A 25,166-nucleotide genomic window follows, 5' to 3' on the forward strand; every position below is an offset into this window, starting at 1 on the left:
ACTCCCCTTCTCCTTGCAAACTCTCTGAAGAGGCTGAACCCTAACAAATGGCAAGCAAATTCTCTGAGTCATTCTTGCTGGCCCAAGCTCTGTCTCTGTTGTCAACTGGGGTTTCAACCCAGCTCTGAATACTTGCAGCAGTGTGTAATCGACGATTTTTTAAGCTCTGACTTTAAAGCAGGAAAAAAACAACGTAACATTTGGGCTTCACCTTAAGATTCTCTGGGAATCATCAGACATCAAGCCCTTATCCTTTGTGTTTGCAAACCCGGTGTTCATGAAATAAACGTGCTGTTTGTTGGTTTTGTTCATAATTTATTTTGAGCTTGCTGCAGTAGCATTATTGTCCATTCGTTTACACACACAAAAAAATGAAATGCTTAATAAAGGCGAAGACACTTACAGAAAGGCTGTGGGATGAAACACTTCTCTTCCTGCCTTTTACAGGTGCCGAAATGCTCCAGTAACATTTCTGAGGGCTAAAATTTGATCATCAATTTTTGTTGCACTTCCCAATAGCCTGCTCTTTACTACCCTTTTCCTGGAAATATTTGCACATCACTGTATTTTCTTGGAATAAATACTGGCAGAAAGAAAATATCAGTCTTGAGTAATGAAAAACACCCCCTCAGTGTTAAGTTCTCCCCAAATGTTCAGTGCTTGCACTTTCATCCGACCACAGCACCACGAGACTTATCTGAACAGTTACAGCCAATCAGCACAGTTCAATAATGACCAGAAAAATGATGGAAACTGCTCACAACTTGGGGTTTGTGTTTCCTAAATGGGAAAGGATTCACTAATTGGGAGAGACGTTTGAGGATGCTGGACAACGGATCTTTTAGGATACCATTATCTATGAGCATGAGGTTTCCACAAGGTGAAAAAGGCCAGATCAATGGGATTTGTTTTGTAGGATGTATGAAATGTGACTGCTTTATGCAATAAACCCCCGTGGGTTATTCCCGTGTCATGCCTTCACTGGCACAAGCTTTCCCAGGGTTTGACATGTGTACTGTTAGGTACACACATACAAAAAAATAATTACACGGCAGCACTTTCCAGTAACGAAGAAGGAATGCATTCCCACAAGTCAGACTTTGGGAATTCCCTCCTTCTCCAAGCGGAGGGCACACAATTCCCACTGCTCCTTCCCTCGGAAGCCGGCAGGCTCTGCAGATCCTCTCCCGCACGCGCCCCTCCCGCAGGGCTGCACCGAGCCCCTCACTCAGATCACCAGCTTCTCAATGCTTAAAGTACTCGTTTCGTCCTCTTCGTTTGAGCCAAAATACCCAGGGAGGTCGATCATCTGTTGCTCTGCCTCGGTTAAACCGAAGGTGGTGTTATCATAAAAGGCAAACTCAGGGTCCAAGGGGAAGCTCTGGCACTTGTCCTTTCGGTACTGGGCGGGGCTGATCGTTAGGCCCCTCTGGTAATTATCTTTGCCAGCTGAGCCCGCTTCCTTCCGCCACTCACCTTTGGGGTTGGGCGAAGGGCCCCGCTTGCCCCGGCTGCCCTCGGGCTTTTCAGCTGCCCTCTCCTGCCCGGCAGGCTGGCGGTCAGCAGTGGGATCCGTTTTCTTCCCCGGGGGACATGCCCTGTGGTGGCACTTGGTGCCGCGGCCCTGCTCGCCGTGGGACTGATCCAGCTTCTCGCCAGTGGGGTGGGCGCTCCTCAGCTTCAGTCGTGCTCTGTCTTCCAGGCCCTGCTCCCACGTTCTGGTCCTGGGGTTGTAAAGAGGGGTCTGCCGGGGGGTGAGGGTGGACATGCTTCTCTCCCTGAAGGGCCTGGCCTTCTTGGTTTCGTGGAAGCTGGCCGTTCTCCTGAACTGCGGGTTCCTGGGGCAGCCCCTCTCCGACGCCTCCCCTCTGCTGTCCTGGTGTTTGAAATGAGCTCTCCTCACCAAGGTCTGCGTGGGGCTCAGCGCGGGATTGGCCTGGGAGAAGGGGAAATCCAGCCTCGGGTTGCAGCCCTCCGCCGGGAATTTGGGCTGAGCAGCCGGATGGTCCAGAAACGGGGACTTGAGCCGAAATTTGTTGGCCGCGGCCTCCTCTGGGTTCTCGGCACTCAGGGGAAGCATTGTGCTGGCACCAACAACCGTGTCCGTCAGGGGGTTCTGAGAGACGTGGTACACCTTGGTGGTCTCGGTCAGGCCCTTCTTCTTCATCTCCTTCAGCTGCTGCTGCGCGAGGCGGTAGCTGAAGATCGGGGGGATTATTTTTTGGGCATTCGGCTGAAAGCTCTCGCTCCCGGAGACCTCATCTTCCTGGGCAAACTGGAGGCTTCGCCTGTAGGTCAGAGGAATGTTAACGGGGGCGTCCCCTCCCTCGGTGAAGCTGTCCCGCTGCTTGCTGCCCTGGCAAATGTTCTCCTCGTCGGAGTTTTTCCGAAAGCCGGGGGAGTGGACGGAGTTGCGGCGCACAGCGGCGCTGCACTTCTGAGCTTTGCAGAGCTTCCTCCACAGGGTGATGAGGACGGTGGCAAAGATGATGAACAAGCACAAGGAGATGCCCGTGATGGTCACGATGTTGTTTGCTTTCTGGTCCTCTCCCGGCTGGACAGAAGGCGGGGTGGAAGGTTTGACAGCTGTAACAAAGAGCACACGCGTCTGTCAGCAGAGCTGCACCGTCATCAGCATTTGGGTATTTTAGGATGGCTACTACAAAGCAAAACTAATTAATACAGTACAGTAAGATTTGCTCATTGTAAACGACTTCCTACTGATCACTTTGAACTGGCAGGAACAGATCACTCACTTTAAACCAAGGGACTCGTAGACCTTCCAGATGTAATCGTTACCTTTGCCTGTTCTGCCCTTCCCAGAAGACACTCCTACATTTGTGTAAAATGGGATAATAATACTTGCCCTCCTTTACAAAGTACATCGAGATCTCCTGGTGAGAAGTGCTGCAAAGGGGTAAAAATAACCCTAGTGATGCTAGTCGTCCAGGTATCACTTCAAAATTATTTTTAGGATGGCTTAAGGAAGCGTGAGAATTATTGACTTGTGAGCTCTGCAGTTTGAAGCGAGCACTGGCAGTGGCAGTGGAACTTTTCAGAGCAGCCATCTGGGGGTGCTTCTTCAGCTGCTGCCCGGTGTTGGCCCCCGCAGAGGACAAAAACCTTTCCAATGATCAGAAGGATCCTAACTGAGGTCCTGCTGATGTGGTGCCGTGGGCATTCTGGTATTAGGGCTCTTCTGTTGTGCACTGGAGACTGATCTTCGAAAGGGAACACTCTGCTACCTGGAAACAGCAACAGCTCAAAGCTTTTCACGGCCCTAGTTAAACCTCTCACCTGTACGTTACACCACATGTGGGTGTCAAGAGACAGTCATAAAGCTGTGAGCTCAAACCAAACCACTTCACAACCTTGCCCCAGTCCCTAGTTTTATCCAGAACCCACAGCTTCCCACCAGGGTTACGGACAGTCTATCAAGTGTGCAGGATGTCTTGCACTGACAAACACAGGCCAGAAGGTCCCAGGCTGCTACAATAATGGGTGAGCTGGAGGCCCATTTCTTTGAGTCAGGGCTGTAAGACGGCCCCAAGACCTTTGAAAAACCCTGCCATGATCCTAAGTTTGATCTTCACGTCACTCTGAGACATCAGCACAAAGAACAACGTCGCTGCCTGTTGAATATTTTCTGAGGGTCCCTAAAACTGACACTCAGCCCAGAGAACAAGGAGCACTGCTGCTCCGAGCTCAAGAGAGAAGGCAGGACCCACATTTGCCCTGTTCAGTAGCGCCGGTGCAGAGCAATTCATTCATTGCTCACCCTTCTCTCAGCCCCCTTTTCTCTCAGTTATTTATCAAGGACCCGGTTTTCTATCTGTAATGCACACTGTGCTACATCACCCGGAGTAGAAAGTTAGCAGCAAGGTTTGAACCTGGATCTAGTTCCCCAGGTTTGCTCCTCTTGCCACCCGACCTCCCGCTGCCCTCGGGCCGTTCCCTGCTTTCCTTTCTTCAGCCATTTGCTCCATCTGCTGGACTGATGGCTGCAGTGAGAGCGGCGCCACAGCCTGCTCCGGGAAGGGGTGGGCAGCTGGGGGAATTCAATCAACCAGCCACTTCAGGATTTCTTGACCCCTCTGGCAGGTGATACAAGGCACAGAGCAGGAGAGCTCAGTAGCACCTCTAGAAAAACACCACCTAACCCGTGGATTTTCTCCGGTGTCACTCACCTCAGCACTCTGATGGAGATTGGCACAGAAAAGACAGGCGGCCCTAGAGCAGGGTATGAGCTTTAAACTGTGCCCCTAAACATCTGAACTGTTCCTCTCTGCTGACACTTGCAGCTTGGCAATGTAAGCAAACCTGCACAGCCAGCATTTTCTAGTGATGAAAAGCAGCAGAAACCTTAACAAGGATCTGTTAAAACATCTCAAGTGCTGCACGAAAACTGACAAAATGCAAAATCTGCCTCGATGGAATATATTCTGCACAGCCCTGATTGCCTCCCGTCCCCATCCCTGCCAGGCTGTGGCACACGAAGGCACTGGAGCCTGTAGATCATTCAGTTTCTGAGCAGGCAGACCTTTGGGCTCTCCCACCAGAGCAAAGAAAATTTGAAAGGTGATTACGAAGCAGCACAGGAAACAGAGAAGTGGCAGAGGAGATTCAGCTGGAAAAAACAGGAGGTCCTGTGCTGGAGACACCGGAGAACTTCTCAGCATCAGCTACTGTCACGAATCCCACCATACCACGCGTTTCAGGAATTACACACATCTAAAGCTCTTTTACAGATAGTCTCAGTGCTGGCAGCAGACTTTTCCACACCTGTTCCAAAGTACACCGAAAATACACGCCTCCTCTAGTTGCAAGCCAGAAAATTACATTTTTAACAGATTTCCACTGCCCGGAATCTTTAACCCGTGATTGAGATTCTGTTCCCCTGGCCTTGAGATCTCTCCCAAACCCTCAGCCATCACAAGGTCGGTGACAGCAGAGCTACGCACCCAGACAATCCTCCAGGGAGCAGGAGGAGGTCTCTCTCGGAGGTCCAGCGCAGCCTGGGTTCGCCGGCGAGGAGGTGAGGCACTCTCGGAAGCGCTCCCGGACGCCATCTCCGCAGGTGACGCTGCAGGGGCTCCAGGGCTGCCACAGGCTCCACGTCTCTGCAAACACACAAGCTCACGGCAATGAGGAACGCGTCCGCCTCCCCCCTAAAGACAAAGAAGGCATCGAACTGTCTCCTCTCATTCAAGAAAAGCAATAGATAACCCAACAACGCAAACTGCAAGACCAAAAGAGCAAGAGGATCCAGGGACCTGCTCCCGTTCCCATCAGTCTGGGGCACGGCTCCCGCTTCTGCTTTCCTCTCCTCGCCCCGCGCGGCACTGCAGGAGCTGCCCGCAACAACAGCGGACGGAAATTAACCCACAAATCTTTTTAACAGCTTCCTAATTTATATATTCATAAAGCCCAATCCCTACCTGACAAATACTGCTTTTACAGCAGAACAGCTCCACTGACTCGAGCGTTAGTTACTCCTGATTTGTGTGATTGGGAAGGGAGGAGAAGCCTACGAGGCCTAATGAAGAGGCAATCCTGCTTTTCCTCTTTGTGATCTTCTTAGCACACAAACGTGTTATTGAGTCGTTCCTCTGACAGCTTTACGGGTCCCTGTTGCTTTATTGCTCATACAGAGGCAATTAACTCCAGATGAAATTTCACAGGTTTATTTGTTTTACTTTAAGCGGAGGCAGGCTCAGGTTCTGATGCCAACTCGGATGCTGTCGTGTTTTAAATGCAATCCCTTTTTTGCTTAGGTCCCATACTCATCCTCTGCTCAGCACTCAAACTTCAGAGCAGTGAGGACCCCGAGATGGAAAGGGACCATCCCTGCCCACACCTGTGATGCTGAGACAGGACAGTAACTTAAAATCCCAAAACAAGGGACGAGTCCAGGTGAAGGACAGGTACCCTGGGAACTGTCCTGTGGGTCAGTCCACTCAACGGCCTGGCTTTAAAACGTATCAGGAAGAGAAACAACAGCCCAGTCGCTCCATTTCCCTGCTCGGAAGTAAAACAGAAAATCCGATAAATCACAAAAAGCAAATTAGATTTCTCTTCTTAATAATTTATGGTTGCTACTGCCAACACGGGTCATGATGTTTGATTTTATTAGCTAGTTGCTTTGCTGCTGGGATGCCACAGCGCTGCCCATCAGCGAGCAGTTTGTGATGTTCCAGGACCAGACAGTGCTTGGTGACTGGAAATGGCTTTGGGATTTCACCTTATATTGTCTGCTCTATTCATAGAGTGCTATTACTTTTTAAAGTCCCTAACAACAAATAAATACAGATGTTATTTAATAAACGTCACATTGTAACTGTGCTGGGCCTTGCCCTACAAACTTTTGTGGGCACGCCAGCGTGAAGGAACGTCCCTGCGAGCAGCGTGAGAGAACCTGCGGGGCTCCTTGCCCGCACGAAGCCACCCACGTGCCTGGCAGGATGGGGCCCGGAGGTTTTCAGCTGCCAGCTAGGGCTGTAAGGCACGTGCAGGCACGTCGGTGAGGATGCAGGGTGGAGAAGGTCTGCCTGGCCTCGCACACAGCACGGACATCGACAGCCAACCGATCCCTCTTCCAAAAGACCAGCAGCTGGGGGTGTCACGGTGTCCTTCCTGATATCACGACGGACTCCAGCGGTGCCCCCACCCCTGGCAGAGGGAGGCTGTGAGCTTTAACGTACATTTAGGCTGGGTCATTTTCTCATTTTGATGTTGAACCGATGACGTGCCTGTTGCTCTGAGGCACTTTTCACTGACTTCAGCTTCAGCAGAAGGCGCAGAGTTCCTCAGCTCTTGGCATCCATAGCTCTGGGGCAACGATTGTGCGCCTTCGGCAGCAGGCGAGCAGGAAATGCTCCAGCTCCCGTGAAAGAGGAGATTTAAACCCTGCAACCCGCTCTGTAACCTCCTGCAATTACCAGCATGTGAAAGAAAATGAGGCGTAGTTGATTCTCCCCCAAGGAAACGAAATAATTAACCTCCATTTAAGAGAGACAGATCCAAAGCGCCAGGGGAAGAAAGCAGCCGGTACGTACTGCAAAGCAGCTCTAAGAAGTGTCAGCTTTTCTCACAGGCAACTGAGGAATCAATTATCGACGTGAAGATATCTAACTGATGAGTTAAGTTTGGAAGAGCTGGCAGATCTGCCAACGGGAAAGATAAACGCAATTAACTTGTGTTAATTGGTGCTCTGCGTAAGCAGCTCTCCCCAAAATCCTCTGTTTTGGCCTCAGCAGGGCCGTGAGGCTGCGGTGCTGTCCCGCAGCACAGCCGGTGCGGGATGCTCGGCATCACCCTGCCACAGCAGGTAGGTCGAAGCACTCCAAGACCAGTAACGTGGGATAAAATCACTCATTATTTACAGGCCCATGCAAAAACCTGCTAGCCTGGGGGCCTGCAGGCTACGTATAGAAGCTGAGAGCAGTTTCTAGGTCCTGTGAGCAGGCGTGGTGGTGTTTGGGTAAGAGCTGGGAAACAAACTGTCCTTCTCAGCCATCCCGTGCTCCTCCGTTTGCCTGGAAATAAAGCCCGGGTGCACTGAAACGGTGGCATGCTCCGACAGGTCGCTCATTTGGACAACGAAAGGCCGATCAGCCTCTTGAAAGAAGAAAACCCAGACTCTGCCTGGGCTAATTACAGTCTTTTCCCCACAGACAACTTGAAGAATCGCAGGGGCACTGTCTGAAATCTTTTCTCAGGAGCTCTCCTGGCGAGTCCCCAGCACCCCATTTGTTCCTCACATGCCGGGGATGCGGAGATGAAGGATTCGCTGCCACAAGCGGAGCAGGCTGGAGCACAAAGCCAGCCTCCCTGCACCAGGCTGCTTCTAAACAAATGCAAGGCAGAAATGGATTGAGGCAACAGAGCTAATTGGTTCCCAGATCCTCGCGCAGATAGCAGGCAGGGCTGATTCACGCCGCCTTCCGCAGGGAGCAAGAGTTTGATGCAAGCCTTGTGCCCACGCCCGGCCCCTAGATACTCCGTACTGCACACGCAGGGACTGCTGCTCCCTCCAGAAAAGCTTTTCCTACCTTCTTTCCCTCTGCTGGCAACAGCTCTGCTTGTGCCCTGTGGACCTTCCCATGTATTTTCTGACAGATAGCAAAAATCAGATGGGAGAGAAGGCAACAAAACTCATCCCCGCTGACAGCGAGCGCAGCAGGCTTCGTTAGGATTTACACCGGGGTTGAAACTGCTCTTGGGAGTGTAACTAAGAACTGTAAGAAAAAAAATAATTCATTAACACTGGAAATATGAATAAAATGCGCCTGTTTATATGGCATGGCACTACTAATTTTATCAGAGCCATCCCGCCTGACTCCAGCCAGACACCGAGCAGGACATTGATAGGACGTGGGACATTGTCCTAAGGAGAGCCCAGGTCCCACTGCTGGGGTCGCTCCAATCCCAACCGTGCAAAGCACGGGCTAACGGGTTGAAACGAATGAGAGCAGAGCCACGCTTCTGCTGCTGGCTAAAACGACCCAGCAGAGCTTTCTTTCTCAGACATTCAGCTCATTCAGTCAGACGTGGGGAAAATCTCAGCCGCGCGGCTCCCTCTGAGTCACCTCCGTGCCGAGGTGAACGAGGTGACTCACGGCGCTGTTATTTCTTCACAGGTTCCCCAGCTGCAGTCTACAGAAAGCTCCACGAGCACGGGCTCACATTTGATAAACGCACTCCCTATGTTGAATAGATTCGCAGCCTTGGAAAACACAGGGTTGTGGGGGTTTTTTTTGGTGATACTTGTTCTGAAGCTGATGGCCCCTGCTGGAAGAGCTGCTGTTCTGGCCTGCCCAGGGTCACCAGAAGCCTTCTCCTTCCTCCTCCAGGCACCAGACAGATTCCTCTTCCACGGGCTGTCCCAAGCCTGCCAGGGATGAGGGATAAAGAGCTGGATCGACGAAGGGTCAGGAAAATAACTGATGCCCGATCTATGGAAAGCAGGTGTTGCAAAATCACCTTTATCTCATCAGCTGTGGTTTGGAGGAAGATAATTTTAATGATTTAGGAGCTTTCATCTTTTACAAGGGAGTATCTTTGTTTCATAATGACAGAGCATACGCTAAACAGAGGAAGAGCTGGCGGAGTGACAGGTTTGATATGCAATTGTCAACAGAAAATCATCACTGAGCGGGAATGCATCTGGAGAGATTTCAAAGGGATAAGGGTAATGTTTGGTGCTACACAACGCCTGCCTCGGTGACAGGAAAATAAATAGAAAATCGTTATTGAGACAATATGTCGCTGCTGTGATGGCTCGAGGAGACAGCACAACTGCACGGAGCAATGTGGGCTCCGTGGCAAGTTAGGACAACTCACAGAAAGTGGAGAAATCAGCCAAATGCAAAACGCAGGCAGAAGGAATAGAGGCTGTACCCGCAGAATAGGCTGCAGACCTGAAAGGTCATGTGCAAGAACAGCTCAAGGCTTTCCAGGGTGAAAGCGACAGCAAAATCAGCTAGGGCATCTGTGGGAGTAGGCGCAGAGGAGCAGGAAGCAGGGAGCTCGGTGAGAGTGCTACTGCTCCAACGGCATCAGGGAGGAGGATGTTAGAAGATGACACCCAAACTTGTGTTGTCAAGTAAAAAGGATTGCTAAAAGGAATGGAAATGGGGCCCAAAAGAGCCAGAACATTAATCAAACCCTTTCAATTAAAGCCTTGATCTGTTCAGCTTATCAAACAGAACACTGAGGTTATCTGGGAGGACCGACACAATTTGGATGCGCCAACGCCTTGTGGGGGAAGCCGATGGGTAGCAGACAGCTGCCTTGTCTGGCAGAGAGCAGCAGAGCAAGAGCCCCTCGCTGCAGGCTGAAGCTAGATGAGCTTCGTTAAGAAACGCACCTCGTTTCCTTTGCCCTGCCACAGGGCTCAGGAAAATCCCTCCTGCAGCCCCCAAAGGCCACAGAGGTTCAGGAGGTTCGCCCTGCTTCGGGTTGCTGCACTCCGCCCCAAACACCCCGCTCCTCTCGGTGCTGCCTGGGGGCTTTGAAGTCTCACGGATACGGCCGCGGAGGCAGACGTGCTGCTAATTAATTTCGGGTTGACGTTTTCTTTACGGCGACGTGGTGTCGCTTTCATCGGCTCCATCGACATGACACTTCCAACTTGCCAGCTGTTGACTTGAAGGCGTTCTCCACGAGCAGCCTGACTCCTTTCGGCTGCCGCTGCGGGGATGGGGCTAACGTGCAGCTCCGGGAAACAAAGCGACTCGCGGGCGTTGCTCAAGGTGGATTGCAACAATTAAAACCAGGCAAAGATCGGGCGCAGAAGCGTAGCTGTGTCATATCCTACTTATTCATCTGTCAGGGCAATTAGCTAGATAGTATCTGCGTGCCATATAAATACCACCCAAGCACAGAGAAAGAAAGAGAGTTCTCTCTTCCTTTTTCCTGGAGAATTATCTCGATGAAGGAAGCGTGCTTTCATTTTTAGGTGGACTTCCCTGTGCCAAAGCCCGAGAGCGCCAACGGAGAACACAGAGATGGAAAGTTAAGCTGCAGAGAAGAACTACGTACCCGGCTTGGCATGTGCTGAAAACAGAGGTCATTCCTAGTACAGAGCGTTAATTAAAGAGCTCACAACGTCAGAATTAATGAAGTAGCACAAACCACACAACGCTAGAAACCTAGTTTAGGTAGGCTGTGTCTGGCCCACGTCCTGTGCTCCTGGTCTCCTGATCATCCCACTCGGAGGTGCAAGGACCCTGTTTTGGCTCGAGCTGCACTTCCTCTGCAGGAAGCCCAGGGTGGGGATGCGCAGAACACATCTCCAGCCTTTCAACCCAAGCTCTTTGAAGCGTGCCCATGGGAGAGACTAATTCATAACCTAGGGATGCAAGCCTGCTCCAGGACTTCAGAGCATTTACTTTTCTCTTCCAGGATGTGGGCAACACAACCTAAGCCAACCCCAATCCCCTCGTGCACGCGCAGCCCATCCCTTGCTACAGTTTCCTACAAACCAGAGGACGTTTGGCTCCTCTGCCATGCTACGGTGCTTTGAAGACCCCGCCAAACCACGGACTACTACCCCCAAGAGCCCATGAGGCTACACCTATGTAAGTTGTAGAGATAAAAAATAAAACAGGACTGAGAAACGGGCTCAAGTTCTGTCTTGTGACCACCTTTAACTATGATCAGTCCTACTCCTGGACGTGGTGTTGGCTTCTGCCAACCAGCCCTCTCCCAGAGCATGCCTGGACACAGCCAAAGGACTCCACAGACCACACAGACTCTGTCCCCACACGGCAGGTTGTATGAATCTAATATTTTCTTGGAAGAAAAGAGCTTAGCTCTATGGATGTGACCCACAGTGTGGCAGGTGGCCTTATGGGTCAGGAAATGCAGTGTGGCCTGTTTTAAGCAGCAGCAGCAGAGACATGGCTTGAACAGCTGCTGCAAAGCCCCTCCAGCTGCCCAACGGACACAAGAGTGTCTTTCGCTACGGCCAACTCTTGATTCATGTCATCAAAATTTGTCTATCTAGGAGGTAGGATTCTAAACTCCCACAGCAAACAGGGTAGAGCCAGGAAGGAATTCAGCCAGGCGAGGATTCAGCCCCTGTATCTTCTCTGCCCATCTCCGGATGGGATGAATCACCCCTGGGAGATGTCTGCCTCTCTCAACTCAACAGCGAGGCAGCTACTTCGTGTTGGACATTGGGCTTCTAGACAGTTAAATGCAGTACAGATGTCTGCAGTGGGCCAGATCTACTGTGGTAGCTTCTTAAATCACTCAGAAAGCCAAGTTTCAGCTTTACTGGAACTAGATAAATCCATCATTCAAAAGGTCCCAAGCAGTTTTGGTTGGTACTTAGCCTTAAATTTACGTAGTTTTGAGCTATCACTGTGGCATTCGTTACCAAACGTCCTTGCGTACGCCTCTAAACAAGTCTACTCCATTTTGCTCCCATCTGTATATGCCTTTACAATTATTTTTGCCAGTGCAGAAGACCCAAAAGGCAGCTATTCAGTAAGAGACACTACAATCAAACCGATTTATTGCTACCCATGCTGGCTGGGAAGAGTGCTGGTTCCTGCTAAAAGAAAACAAACGTCGGTACAAACCCATATTCCTTTGGATCATCATACACTCCTTAACTCTGGGTGGGAAATGGCTTCGGTTTGAGAAATTATAGAGGTCAAAGCAGTATTTGTTCTTCCCCACGTCAAACAAAGTGCAGTTAAATTCTGTCCTGTTGTCTCCTGGGTGAAGGGTGTTCTCATAGAGCCAAGATGTTCTTAGAGTGGGATGTTTGAGAGCCTCTTTATAGACGACGATTTTGCCACCGCCAGACGTGCACGGTGGCGAGACGACGAAGACCTGAAGCAAAGTTCTGCACACCGCTTCTGGTGCCACAACCAGTCTGTACCCGAATTTGTGGAGGAGATCTATGGGTCCCATGGAGGCAATAAGGGAACGTGTCGCTGACGATTTCAGTAAGACGGTGATGTAAGGTTCTTGACCAAGAGGCGGGCAATCAAACTCGACCCACTGGGAGCTGGACAGCGGGATTCCTTTGCTAGTTCTGACGCCCAGCATCTCGTCAGAGCTGACTCTCCCTAGTTCATAAAGGGCGCTGGTGAAGATCACCTCCAGCGACACCGCCGTCTTGTTCACGGCACACAGGTGCTCGTTTGTAAAAAGCCCAACCTGAAGGGAGCTTCCAGGCAGCTCCGAGGTCCTGTTCAAGTCGATGTGAAATACCGGCCACTCCACGCGGAGGGTGGGCGCTCCTCCACTCGCAGCAGCACTGCTATTACCGCTGGGAGAGCCCATCCTGAACAAAAAGTCCCCAGCACTCATGAAATAGAAACACTCAAACTCTACCATCCCCTGGGACTGGTTGACGGGAAGCTGTTTTCTTGCGATGATCTCGTTGGTGCTGGCATCCAGCAAGAGGATGGAGAGGTTCTCTGCCGTCACATTCCCACCGCCGTGGTGCCGATATTCCACAGACACCGTGTCGTTGCTGAAGGCTACATGACCCGGGCGCTCCAACAGGAGGTACTCCGCCTCACCCAGCACTGAAAGGAAAACAGCGTTAAAAAACAGAGGCACAACGGATTGCTTACGTAACTCGCAGAAGAAAATACATATTTATAAAGTGGGTATTTAAGAAATCGCGCTCAAACTTTTAAAAGGGAATCAGATCACCAAAAAAAAAAAGTTGTAACTAGAGCAATTAAAGCTCTTTGTGCAGGGATGTGATTTGGAACGGCTCAAAGTTCACTGTAGCAACACGCTCAGGAAAGTTAAAAACGAGGCTTCAAAAAAAAAAAAAAAAGAAGCATTCACAGAAAACGTCATTTCGAGGGATAGACCATGCAAATCTCAACTTCTTTCACTCGTAGATTCCTAAAGCCCACTTCACAGGGGCCAGCTGTTCTACTTATTTTAGCAAAAGCAAAAAAGCAGTAGTTTCTTAATACAGAAACATGAAAAATGTCCCTCAAATTAAATAAAATAGAAAGTCTGCATGATGCTTTTTGAAGCCTCTTCTCTTGCTCTGTCTTATGAATCTTTCATTTTGCTCATTTGCATCACAGAGACACTTGAGTGAAAGAGCTGAAAATAACAGTGATGGTGACTGCTGCTCTTTTCTTGTCTCAGATGTGGTGCAACATGTCTAAATGACATCACTTCATTATAAATGGCACCGGCTTTTTGAACGCACTTCTTGCATGACCATGTTTGTGCAGGTTGCCAAATTATCCCGAGACATGCTGTAACTAGTGGGGATAGATGATATCTGAAGCACTGGATTGAGAAGATCACATTTCTCTTCTCAGCTCAGCTAGCTTTTCTGCATTGCTTGAAACTTAAGGATTTCAGACGTAGAAAGGTTACCCGAAAAATGGGAGCTGCATACATTTACTCCAGATACAGAACGTGCTGTGAGACATCTTTATGTAATAAATCGTCTGGAAAAAGGCTTCTGAGGCTTGGATGGAAGGTGCTATGTATCTGTGAGACTTCAGTTGAAGCAATACTTCAGTAAGAAGTATCGACTAACAATACTTTGACTTGTTCAATCTGTTACATCTGTCTTCAGATTACCTCTCAGAAAGCTGTGCTGGAAAAACACTGCAAGTGCCAAGGCAAGCGCTCAGCATTTGGGAGCAGCAGGACTCATCTCACAGAATACAAGACAACTACCACTGCGAGCTTCAATTTGACTTCGTCCCCTTGGATTCACTTTCCTGTCAGCAGAGAAAATTTTCAGGAAGCAATTCATCTGAGCAGCTGTAGCCATTTACATCAGCCTGCACCAGAGCAGCCTATTACTCTTCGCCAGCTGCAACAGGCGGCTAAAATAACCAGCTCCAACCACATCCCTGATGTCTGAAGGAAGGTTGTAGGCACGGCCTTACACATATAAATCATGTGTATGCCCTTACATACATGTGCTGTAAGTCAGCCTTTCATTTGCATGAGTCAATACCATTTTTTTCCACAAGATCCTGCTTCGTTTGGCAGATGGATGGTGCCCGTTACCAGAGGGCTCTTTTAGTCTCGTCCTTCCATGGGTGGCCCCACGTATTATTGACTGCACGCCATCCCAAATCCATCCTGATAAGACAGAATTATTCACTTCCCCCATGGACTCTTCTGTTGTGCTCTTATCATAGTGTCTGGGTGTATTAGAAATATTTTATCCCTGCAACGGCCCTGAAAGATGAGGAAATGTCACCATCCTTGTTCAGTGTCTGAGGAACCAGGGCACAGGTGAAAACTTGTCAAATATCAACTCAACAGCTACCTGGCCTTTCTCACTTCTGTGCTGGGCGGGCGGCTGAGCACTGGCCCAGGCTGCCCAGAGAGGCTGTGGGGGCTCCTCCTGGGAGAGTGGCACAAGGCGCCTGCACGGGGTTGGAGCAGAGGGCCTCCAGAGGTTCCTCACAACCTCAACAATTCAACTCCAGCAAGTTCTCACCTTTCTTGCTCACCTCCAGCACACCAGCAAGGGGAGCAGAGAGCACAGAACAAGCACCTCCAGGGCCTGACATTACAAACAAGGGGAAAGCTGCTGCTCTGGGCAGCACAGTTGTTTGGCAAGAGGAGCCAAAGGGAGCTGGAGCATGCTCCACCCCTCAGAGAGGTTTGTTGTTAACTCATCTGCAAGGACTTACATATGGACCAAGTCTGACCACATCCTCGTACAGGCAAGAAAATGCATGTTCCAGAGCCTCATGAGCTCTCTAACATGAAGTTCCCACGCCTGCGCTAGAGTTTCCAAGCGAAATGGTTGTAAGTTGCTGGGTTTTTCTTTCTCTGAACGTGGGCAAAATGATGCATTTCTCTACAAAGGAATTGGCCAGATTCAACTTGGCTGAAATGTAATAAGGGAAAAAGAAATCAGGCCATGGCAAAAACCCAGCGTGAAAAATTTCAACTTCAGGCTTCAGATTTTCAACAAAATCCCCGATGTGATAGTAATGAAAAGCACTGATGTTTACACCTACTGTTCTCCTCTCCTTGCTCATTTGCACTATTTTTTATTTGGCCTGGCCCACACCAGCAGAAATAACAGCGCTGTGTGCGCGTGTGGGAGGACTGGAGAGAGGCCAGGGGACTGCCATGTAGCTCCCATCCACCCTAATATGGGTCACTTGGGAAGCGAGCGTTCCTGCAGGATGCTGTTCCAGCACTGCAGAGCTCTGCCTGGCACCCCTCAGGTCACAGCACCCCTTCTCCCCTCGTTGTTTAATAACACAACTTCACGCCCACAGGTGGCCCACGTGGCAGTTTTCCACAATGCTCCACAAGTTGCCAGCCAGAAGCAGGCAGCTTCTACCGCGTACTCCTTCAGCTGCCCTCCAGCCTCCTGTGCGTGCACGGCTCTGTCACAAGCCAAAATTTGGTCCCAGTTGTTTGGGCAGCCAGTCAGGGGCAGCTTTCAGGGCGTTTGTATATTTTTGGTTGCCATTACAATGGTCTCTCAGTGAATGGAGTCTGGCTGTGGCGCCAACAACCTGCCAGAGGAGCCTTTGCAAGAGCTCCCTCTTCAAAAGATCAAAAGGAAAATCCTTGTTTTTCTTCTGAAGAGTGAGAATTATTATTTGAGGGTGCTGTTCTGATATTTATTTATTTTTAATTGTGTTCAAGCCAGCTTGGGTTGTGATGTTGGCTTGTCAGCCATCAGCACAACAGAGCTACGAAGAACAAACACATCAGAAAAACTGATAAGAAATGAGAATACCGAATACTGGTTTGTTGTATGCTAGAACCTTTTTTTTTTGTTGTTTGTAGCATTACAGTGATTTTCCACAATATACTTGTTCAAACACAGTATTGGTGTAACATTTAGAAGAATATGAGGGAAATAGTTCTCTAAACAGTATGTACACGTGATACTCAAAGATGTGTACTCTTTGGAAGTTATTTTCAGAATTAGGGACTAGCTTTTCACTGGAAATAAGGGAAAAGATGATGCACCTGAAGCTTGCAACAGAGATTTAGCTCTTTAACTGCACCTTTTAATTACTCACTGTGCCACTCTCTATAAAGTTCCCAAACAATAGCTCTTACCTGTGAGTCAACTAGCTGTGAATGCCTGCAGGACTGGCTCACCAAGAAGCCGTGGATATTGCAATCATTCACCTCACTTTCTGGATTAAGAGAATTCAAAACTTATCTTCACTGCGTTACCCACTCGGAGCACTGTTCTTAACTTAGCTAGCTAACTTTGTTTTATTAAAGCAACACGTGGTACTAAAAGCCACAGACAAGAGTTTCCATTTCTACTAGACTTGAGCTCATCTAAGAGAGGCCAATTCTAGGTTCTTGATAGTGTTCAGTGACCCCTTGTTCTAGAGTGGAGATGGAGCAAGAACAGAGGTACAGGTAGCTGAGCGTATTTTCTCACGTACACAGGAAAAGCAAACTGCACACATTCTTGGTCCATTTCTTTCCATAACACCTTCTTTTAAATTATGAATGTAATTTTTGAAAACGTATTTACAAATTAAGAGTCCCATTTTCAGCATTTCTAAATCACTGTGCAGTAAGGAGTTGATCATCTTTGCAAACCTACCTTCTACTTAGTACGTTCTTGGAAAAGATAGATGCCCTGCCTAGGATTCCCCTCAGACTTGTAGCTGTCTAAGCTAAAGGAGGTGTTTAATCTCCCTTGACAGCTGAAGGAGAGAAGGAGCTGCTTTCTCAACCCACACATCTCGCACTGCAGGTGGGTTGGAGCTGCCCTCAAGATGTGCCATTTTGTGACTCAAACAACAGCGATTGCTTCAGACTAGCTGCCTCATTGTACATGACTGAAATTGAATGGGTATGAATCCCATCCCTTGGCTTCTTAGGTGGTCAGAGGAGAGAACACCTCGCTGTTCTCAAAAGTTCTCTGAGTTGACAGCTTAGGTCCGTCAGATGGGGTCTCACACAGTCAGAAGAAGTTGCCTGCACTGTAGATGTTTCCACAGGTTCCTTTTATAGTTAACGGAGAGGAACGGGCAGTTGTATGTTGTGGTTCCTCCCACCCCAGTACAGACACCTAAAATAGTCCTGGCTTCCAAGATACACGTTAAATGTTACGGAATACAAGTCTCAAAAGAGAGCAGAGCTCCTGTTACTGCTTCTGACACAGCCAGCCCCTTGATGATGCGCACAGAAATGTGCTCGTTTATCTTGTTTACTTCTCTGAGCAAATTCACAGCAGGAAAGGTTCCTGCTAGATCCAAAGGGGCAGCTTATGCAAGCCGAGCTGTCTTTTCCACCTACATTATTGCACAAAACCTCGACTATATTCTGTGCAATGGTGGCTTGTGGGACATTTTATTTCAGCGGATACCCTGCAAACAACACTGTCCAAAACCACTTTGTGAATATGCATCTCACAGTTTTCCCTTGAAAGCTCTAGTACTCACCGTAGTCACAGAGCACCACTAACAACAGATTTGAAAAATCTTTCAGCATCTGTTTCATTCTGACCAGTAGGATCCCAGGTCCTTTTACTCCTCATGTCCTTCTTCAGCTCCAAAGTGCAGGCACTTTTTTCAGGAACACCTGAAAGTTTAAAAAATTCAGCTGTGTTGACTTTGCTTCGTAAAATCCAAGAAGAAAGACATCCCACCAGTAAGAAAAAAAAAAAAAAAAAAACCTACACCATTAATTAACAGTTTTCTCTCATTTACCTAACCATTATTAATACTGGATCGATAGATAAGCACAACTCCAATTTATTTTACATTTTCCCTCTTGAAATGTCAAGTCCTGAGACAGAACAGTAAGGACCTGTCACAACAATTTACCTTTGCACTGCAGTAACTGCTGCTGTGCATGTCCTACATTAAGATCAACACCCACAACCGCAGAATAAGTATTTTATACAAAATGTAACTCTGACCTCAACACCTGTAGATACTGCGGGTTTATTGCTGCTACACAATTCAAACTGCCCTGTTTTTTGGGTCTAGTAATATTATTTAGTTATCTCACAGGCTCTGTAAAAGATCTGTAACTGCTTTTCATGTCATTCAGACTGATCTGCTGGAGAAAGTGCTAACTGCCAACTTTCCCTCCATCATTTTTTTAAGTTTACATTCTACATAGCATTGGTTATGCCAACGAAAATAGAGAACCTTTTGAAAAAGGTTTCACAATTTTATTTCAATGTGCTTTAAACCAGTCGTTACGAGTCTCATAGCAATCATATAAAACAGGCTGGAAGCAGAATGACAGCAGCAAAACCTACAGTTCGCTCCAGAAACAGAAGCAAGAGAGAATCAAAAAAGAGAAGATCGAGCTCAAAGGAGTCCTTCTCAAAATACGAGAATTGCTCTCTTTTGTATTGTACAGGAGTGTCTGAAAGTAAGCCTTACTGTGCTTACCGCCACTCAAACATGCAAGAAAATTCTTGTTCAGTTTACAACCCAATTTTATGAGAGAAAACTGGCACTGGAGCACGCGTAAGTTAGGAGAGAAAAAAAAATGCAGAACATAAACATAAAACGCAAGAAGTGGGCGTGACAAAGATCAGGTATGTTTTCAGGAATCACAAAAATAATGAGATATTTCAACAATAACATTGAGTTATTGACCTAAGGGTTGTTGACCTAAGATTCAGCCATTGTGCTATCTGAAAGCTTTTTAAATTGTTTTAGCTTCTTCGCCCGTCTACTCTGTGCCAATTCTCTCTCTGGTTTCTCACAGACACTTAATTCAAGTGGTTGGAGAGTAATTTCTAAGAAAAGATTAACAGGAGTATGCACAGCCTTGCCCAGCAGAGGCCCATTACGGTAATAGCTGTACGTATTTACTGGGGAATCATCACCACCTGGCCCAGGAACTTGACAGGGCTCCAGAACGATTTAGGCAGTGAGATACCCCAAACACCCCCAGTTTCATTCCCTGTGCTGTAAATTACAGGAAGACAAACCTCGTGGCTCCAGCCAGGGGCAGGCTGATGGCAGAGAGTGGTGGAGGGCCAGCCTGCTCCTAGGGGCTGCTGCTCCCTGCGTGCCTGCCGAAGGGCTGCCGAGCTGGCTCTCCTCTGCAGCACGCGGCACCGGCTACCGGAGAGAGACGTGGTGTCCTGTCGGAGGCTTGATAGGCTGGTGGTCCTAGGATTTAACCATTATTAACCATCATTAACCATTAATTGGGCATTTAAAGGAAAAAAAAAAAAAAAAAAAAAAAAAAAACCAAAGAATAACAGTGATCCAAGAAAGAAAAAGCAGGTTTAAAAAAAATATTCACAAGAGATGCTTTGGCCAACGGCATAATCACTCAAGGAAAACAGTAAGTAAGTTATATGGCACTGCTTGTAACAGAACTGAACTAGAGAAGGGAAATAAAAATGCTTTATGGGCAGTAATCACAATGGTGCTGGATGCCTTAGTGGGTCCTTTCCATCTCTGTTTTTCTTAGCCGCATATTCTTCAGATGTCTTTTACAAATATTGGTTTTAGACAATCACGCAGCATCAGGTAAAATTCAAATCATCTTAATCCGAGCCTAATGAGAGACACAAAGCTAGGGAAGAAGGAATACATCCCAGGGAAGAAAGAAGGAAGATTGAGCAGGAGAATACTCCTGAGATAGCTGCCATACATTTTAATTTGCGCGTGTCAAGCTGACAGATGGAAACGCAGCATGGTTCATTAGACGGGGCACCGGAGTGAGGCGCAGGAGACCTGACTTCTGTTCCTATTTCTGCCACTGTCAGATGTATGATATTAGCAAATCGCATCATTAATCCGCCCCCCCTCCTCATCCCCTCTCTCCTGCTCTGTGTTTTTAGCAGAACTTTTCAGGAGAGGCTCCTTCTAAGCCAGTTTGTGGACACAGCCCAGCACTGGGGCCTGTGGGCATTTCATGAACCGGACCCCAACCCTTCTTCCCTTCTCCCCTTTCATCTGTGTTATCTTGGTTGGCTTAGGAAAAGGCTCTGGCGGGCAGCGCAGGCAACACCCAAGCTGCAACTGGAGCATTTGAAACGGCACCAAAACTAACTTCCATCAGGTGCCTCGCCAAGCCCAGCCCAGGGCTACTTCTCCCTCCGCGGTCACTGGATGCAGCTGGAGCCCCCTGACTTTCCAACCTGGCTGAGGCTCCCCCGACCAAAGCCATGGTTAACATGCATGCACGAAGTCTCCCTGAGTTTTTACACCTTTGCCAGCTGATTTCTAATAGCAGCTTTTGACCTAAGAACTGCCCACCCATTTCTAGCATAGCATTCCTCCTCTCCTTCCCCTCTTTCTATCTCCTTGTGTCTGCTCCTCTCCAGTTTTCTCTCCCTCCACCCTGTTTGGTGCAAACTCTACACTGACCTCTAAGCTTGGTTCACATCTCTTCCCCTTCAGCCACCTTCTTCCTACAATTCTTCCCTTTTTTTTTTTTTTTTTTTTTCCCTTCTCAAAAACATCCCACTTCTTCACCTCCTGCCCCCAGCTCTATTGTTGTTCCCCTTCCAGCACCCGCAGAAAATCCTGCCTTTCAAGGCAGACAATGTATCTGAAATGGTTTCTACGCTATGCAGATCTTTTACCTCGAGTTCATTAACTTGATGAGATGAGCAGCGATTGAACAGAGGCGGCTCTCAGGCTTTGAATAATTGGCTTTTTTAATTTATTACTTTGGTGGACAAGCGGGGACTAAGGCTCTATTGTGTGAGATGCAGCAGGCACACGGCAGCAGAAGAAGATGCTTTCTGTTCCACCAGACGGTATAATGGGCTAACTGGAAATGGAAGACTTCCTCTCCAAAGTGGATTGGAAAGGACAGATAAGGAGAGGATGAGCCATAAAGGGCCTTGGGAATGAAGACCAAGGGGCTCGTGTGTGAAGTAAATGACACAGGAAAACTTCGAGTCCCTGCTCTGCAACAGATTTCCTGTATGGTCTTGGTCTCATCACTTAGCTTTCCTCTGGCTCTTCACTGGAAATAGCACTTCACTGCCTGGTACAGGTATTTTGAGATGAAATCCACCAGGAACTGTGAGGCTTGTAGGCACTGCAGTGTCAGGAGCCGTGTAAGAACCAAAGATACAATTTTATTTACAACATTTTTTCTTCCCCAAATAAAGAAGTAATAGGACAGGTTACATACTGACTTAGTGCCACACACATTCACCTATTCAAATAATACCCCTATTTCTCTAGGTCACTAAAATTAATTATTCTGTACTCATTCTGGACAGTCCACAAGTTTTACAACAACAACAACACCGACTGGATTTATGACTTCCAGTAGGTTTTCCAGCAGTATCAAAGGCCACAGAACAGATTTGACGTTTCACAAACCAGTCAGCTCCTCAGAGTGCCACGACCCGCTGGTTTAGCACAGCTAACCAGTTCCTAGCTCCATCAATGCATCACTCAGCAACCATTCCCCCTTCACTGAGCAGAGGAGAGGCTGCAGTTAATAAGGGACCACCAGGAATCAATCAGCTACCCCATGAACGAGACTACAAATGCATTGGAGCCTGTATCTCACCCTGACCCTGGGTACCCTCGGCCCTCCTTATTGCAAAGCCCTTGCAATGAGTTTTACGAGGGGTTTACAATTTATAAACATTTTGCAGTCACATTTGCAACCTTGAATTTGCACAACTGGGGTTATGCATGAGAGAGGCAGGCAGTCAGACAGCAACTCCAGTCCTGAAAGTCCCTAAATCCTCCCTACGTTTCCCTCGGGGAAGTGGCCAAGCAGCACCAGCAGCGAGGAAGAAGCGTGTATCCGCAACATTTCTGCGAATTTACGGTATTTTATCTGTCCGCCGGCAAAGAGATTAATTATTTTTGCTCGCCGCGCTGCGAGATGAGGCGGCTATTGAAGCCCTACCACCTGCTGGGAAGTTCAGCGCTGCTCATCTCCTCCTCCACCTCCCCACATGAAAGCGGGAGCCCCTCAGGTGCGCGTCACGTTTCATCCCAATCGCCTTATCCCAAATCCAGTCGCTGCTGACCACTCGCAGCGGTCACGGCCCAAACCGTGCCAATTCCTCCCGGGGAGGGATGGGGTTGAGGGAGAAGAGCACGGTACCTGTGTGTGCTGCCTGCCTCAGCGGGGATTTGGGCTGCCATCCTCACAGGCACCTTCCCTTCCTATTTACACATCAGACGGTTTCACGTCGCTGCCGGATAATGGCTTTATTAAAATCACGCGTCTACATTCGCCAGGCTGGATCTGACAGCGCTAGATCTCCCTGCGTGCAGGGGAGCGAATAATTAGCTGCTAAAGCCCGTTTTCATCGATATTTTAGGGCTGGGATGACAAAATCCCAGCCCCTACTGAGGACGGCTCAGCAAGCCAAGAGCTGGCCAGCAATGCCCAGCCCCTGAAACCGGAGGGCTACAGCGGAGCAAACACACGGACGGGGTTTACTTTGGAAAACGTGCGGCGAAAATAAGTTTATTAAGCATAAGGAGGCTTGGGGGAAGATGTCCGAGCAGTTAACAAGGAACGCACAGAAATTAAACACGTTAAGATACCTCTTACACACCTCGTGGGGTAAGGGGCGAGCGCAGCCGTCTGCTCTCTGCATTCTCCCGTTTGATTAATTAATCATTAATATAATTTTCACGCTTAGGTGACGTTTTTCTGGTAAACCCGACCCCCGCAGAAGTTTACCTTGAGGAGCGGAGCAGCGGGCGCGGTGGCGACGCAGCCGAAATGCCGAGGAATCCGCTCGGGACGCCCTGCAGCCAGCCGCCTCCGGGGCTTCCCAGCGATCCCATACGAAGGCTTTTTTTTTTTAATTCATTTATTTTTTTGCCTGAGGTGGTGGTGGTGGCGGCGAAGGGCAGGAGGGCTGCGAGCCTCCCTCCCTCCTTCCCTCCCTCCCTCCCTCGGCCGGCGGGGCCGGGGTAAATGGCGCTGCGGCTGGCGGCGGCCGCCGTGCGGGGGCAGCCCGCGCCCCTGGCGGTGAGGCGAGGCGAGGCGAGGCGAGGCGAGGCGAGGCTGCCGGGGCCGCCCCGCACCGCCCCGGCCCTGCCCGCCCCAAGCCGGGCTCTGGAGGCTCCCCCCTGGCCGGAGCCGTCCCGCTGAGGGCCGCCCTCAGCCCGCCCCAAGCCGGGTGTGGCGGCCCCGGGTCCCGCTGAGGCGCGCGGCCCGGCCTCGTGGCCGCGTTTTGTGAGGGGGCTGCGTGAGGCGGGGAGGCTCCATGTCTGGGGTCCAGCTCTCCTTGTTGCAGGGCACCCCCATAAGCTCCGTGCCCTTCTGCCCCATCCCTCTCTGCTCGAAGAGTTTGGACTGAGGGCCCCAAATGATCTCACCACAGGGACCAGCTGCTTCCAGTGCCCGTTTGCAGCCAAAGTTTGCGTATGGGTGGGTGTTGCTCCCATCCAGCCTGCACGAGTAATGCTTGGGGACTGTTCTGACAGGACACGCTGGTACAGAATGAAATCATCCTCTTGTTTAAAGACTTCTACATGAAAATAGTCCATTTATTTTTGCACAAAGTTACACATTCATCTCAAGCCACTATCATATTCATTTCCCAGACGTGTAGCCTGTGACTTAAATACATACCTACGGGTAACATCCCCTCACACTTGCAAAACTACAGAAGGGTTTGAAGAGGCATTTACATTGACTGTTGTGTAAAAAAATCTTCCCCGTTTCAGTAATTGAGCATGGACATGGCATAAAGACTCAAGAGGAAGTGATTTTCAACTTTCTGTGTCCAAAATGCAAGCCGAGCCGTCATTCCTAGTTAACGTCTGTCATCTATACGACCAAGAAAATAAAAACTTCCATAAAATACGAGTCTCCCTGCCTCACCTGAACGCTGAACCAAGCAGCAGGTTACAGCCAGCAGCCTGTATTAGGCTCCGTCGCCCCCTGCCTTCTCACTTTCCCTCGGTTTTGATCAAGGCACGCTCAATATCTTTTCCATATGCTGGCTGCCGTCTGCGGTGCTTGAAGCGTCCAAGGCAGACTGCCACCTGCAGTACTGGCAAACACATTCAGAGCAGCACTTGCCGACGAGCTTGGAATATATTCAGGAAGGGAAAGAGTAAATTCTTCGTGTGCCACGCCGATTTTTCAGGATGTCTTTAAACATCTTGATTCGAATAAACCAAATCGTTAATATTCTCTCTTATTCATTCATTTATTTATTTAACACAGGTGTGTGCAGTTTTTTAACTTGCTTTCTAATTCAGCCTTTCTGCTGTCTGTAAATTTTGTTTGATGTTTCAGAGGAGAAGGAATATGCATGTGTGTGCAACCAGTCTAATAGAAAGGTCACAGCATTTCACCATCAGAAGGACACCGCAGAGCATGGGACTGCTTGGTTTGTGCCATGTCCTGTGATTATATCGTTCAACCCCTTTGAACACCGAGGAGCTCCCTGTGTCTGCTCCTGGTTTGTGTGAGAAGCCTGGCAGCAGGAATTCAGCTGCAAACAGTACCACTGGGGAGGAATGGTCATGCCAGAAGCTCATTTCATATTGATTGTTTAAGATACCAAGACGGTTCTGGGTTTGTTTTGAATGAAATTGGTAATAAATCATGCTTGCTAGTAAAGAAAATAATACTATAAAGAGATTACTGATGATAAGGAAGTAGAGCAGAGGAAGCACGTTGCTAATGACTCCCTGCTCTGAAAGTTCCTCTGAATTTCCAGGACTGAAACTCAAGTCTCACTTGCTGCCTATGTTTAACATCTGAAAAAAATTTATGTT

General features: G+C 48.8%; 1 protein-coding gene across 2 annotated transcripts; it reads right to left on the reverse strand.

Moving 5' to 3' along the window:
• Positions 1–333: 333 nt before the first annotated feature.
• Positions 334–23,267, reverse strand: THSD1 (thrombospondin type 1 domain containing 1). Of its 2 annotated transcripts, XM_084306572.1 has the most exons (7): positions 23,110–23,267; positions 22,522–22,612; positions 19,415–19,598; positions 17,904–18,042; positions 12,090–13,049; positions 4,962–5,120; positions 334–2,586 (listed from the first exon to the last, which is right to left on the reverse strand). In XM_084306572.1, exons 4-7 carry the CDS (start codon positions 17,959–17,961, stop codon positions 1,229–1,231), a joined length of 2,535 nt encoding a protein of 844 aa, XP_084162698.1. In that variant the 5' UTR covers positions 17,962–18,042; positions 19,415–19,598; positions 22,522–22,612; positions 23,110–23,267; the 3' UTR covers positions 334–1,228. The 2 variants fall into 2 exon arrangements, with proteins under 2 accessions (XP_084162698.1, XP_084162697.1); XM_084306571.1 differs by lacking the exon at positions 22,522–22,612.
• Between the last annotated feature and the right edge of the window lie 1,899 nt (positions 23,268–25,166).

Source organism: Netta rufina, assembly GCF_964035555.1.
Source record: "Netta rufina genome assembly, chromosome: 1".
NCBI lineage: Eukaryota > Metazoa > Chordata > Aves > Anseriformes > Anatidae > Netta > Netta rufina.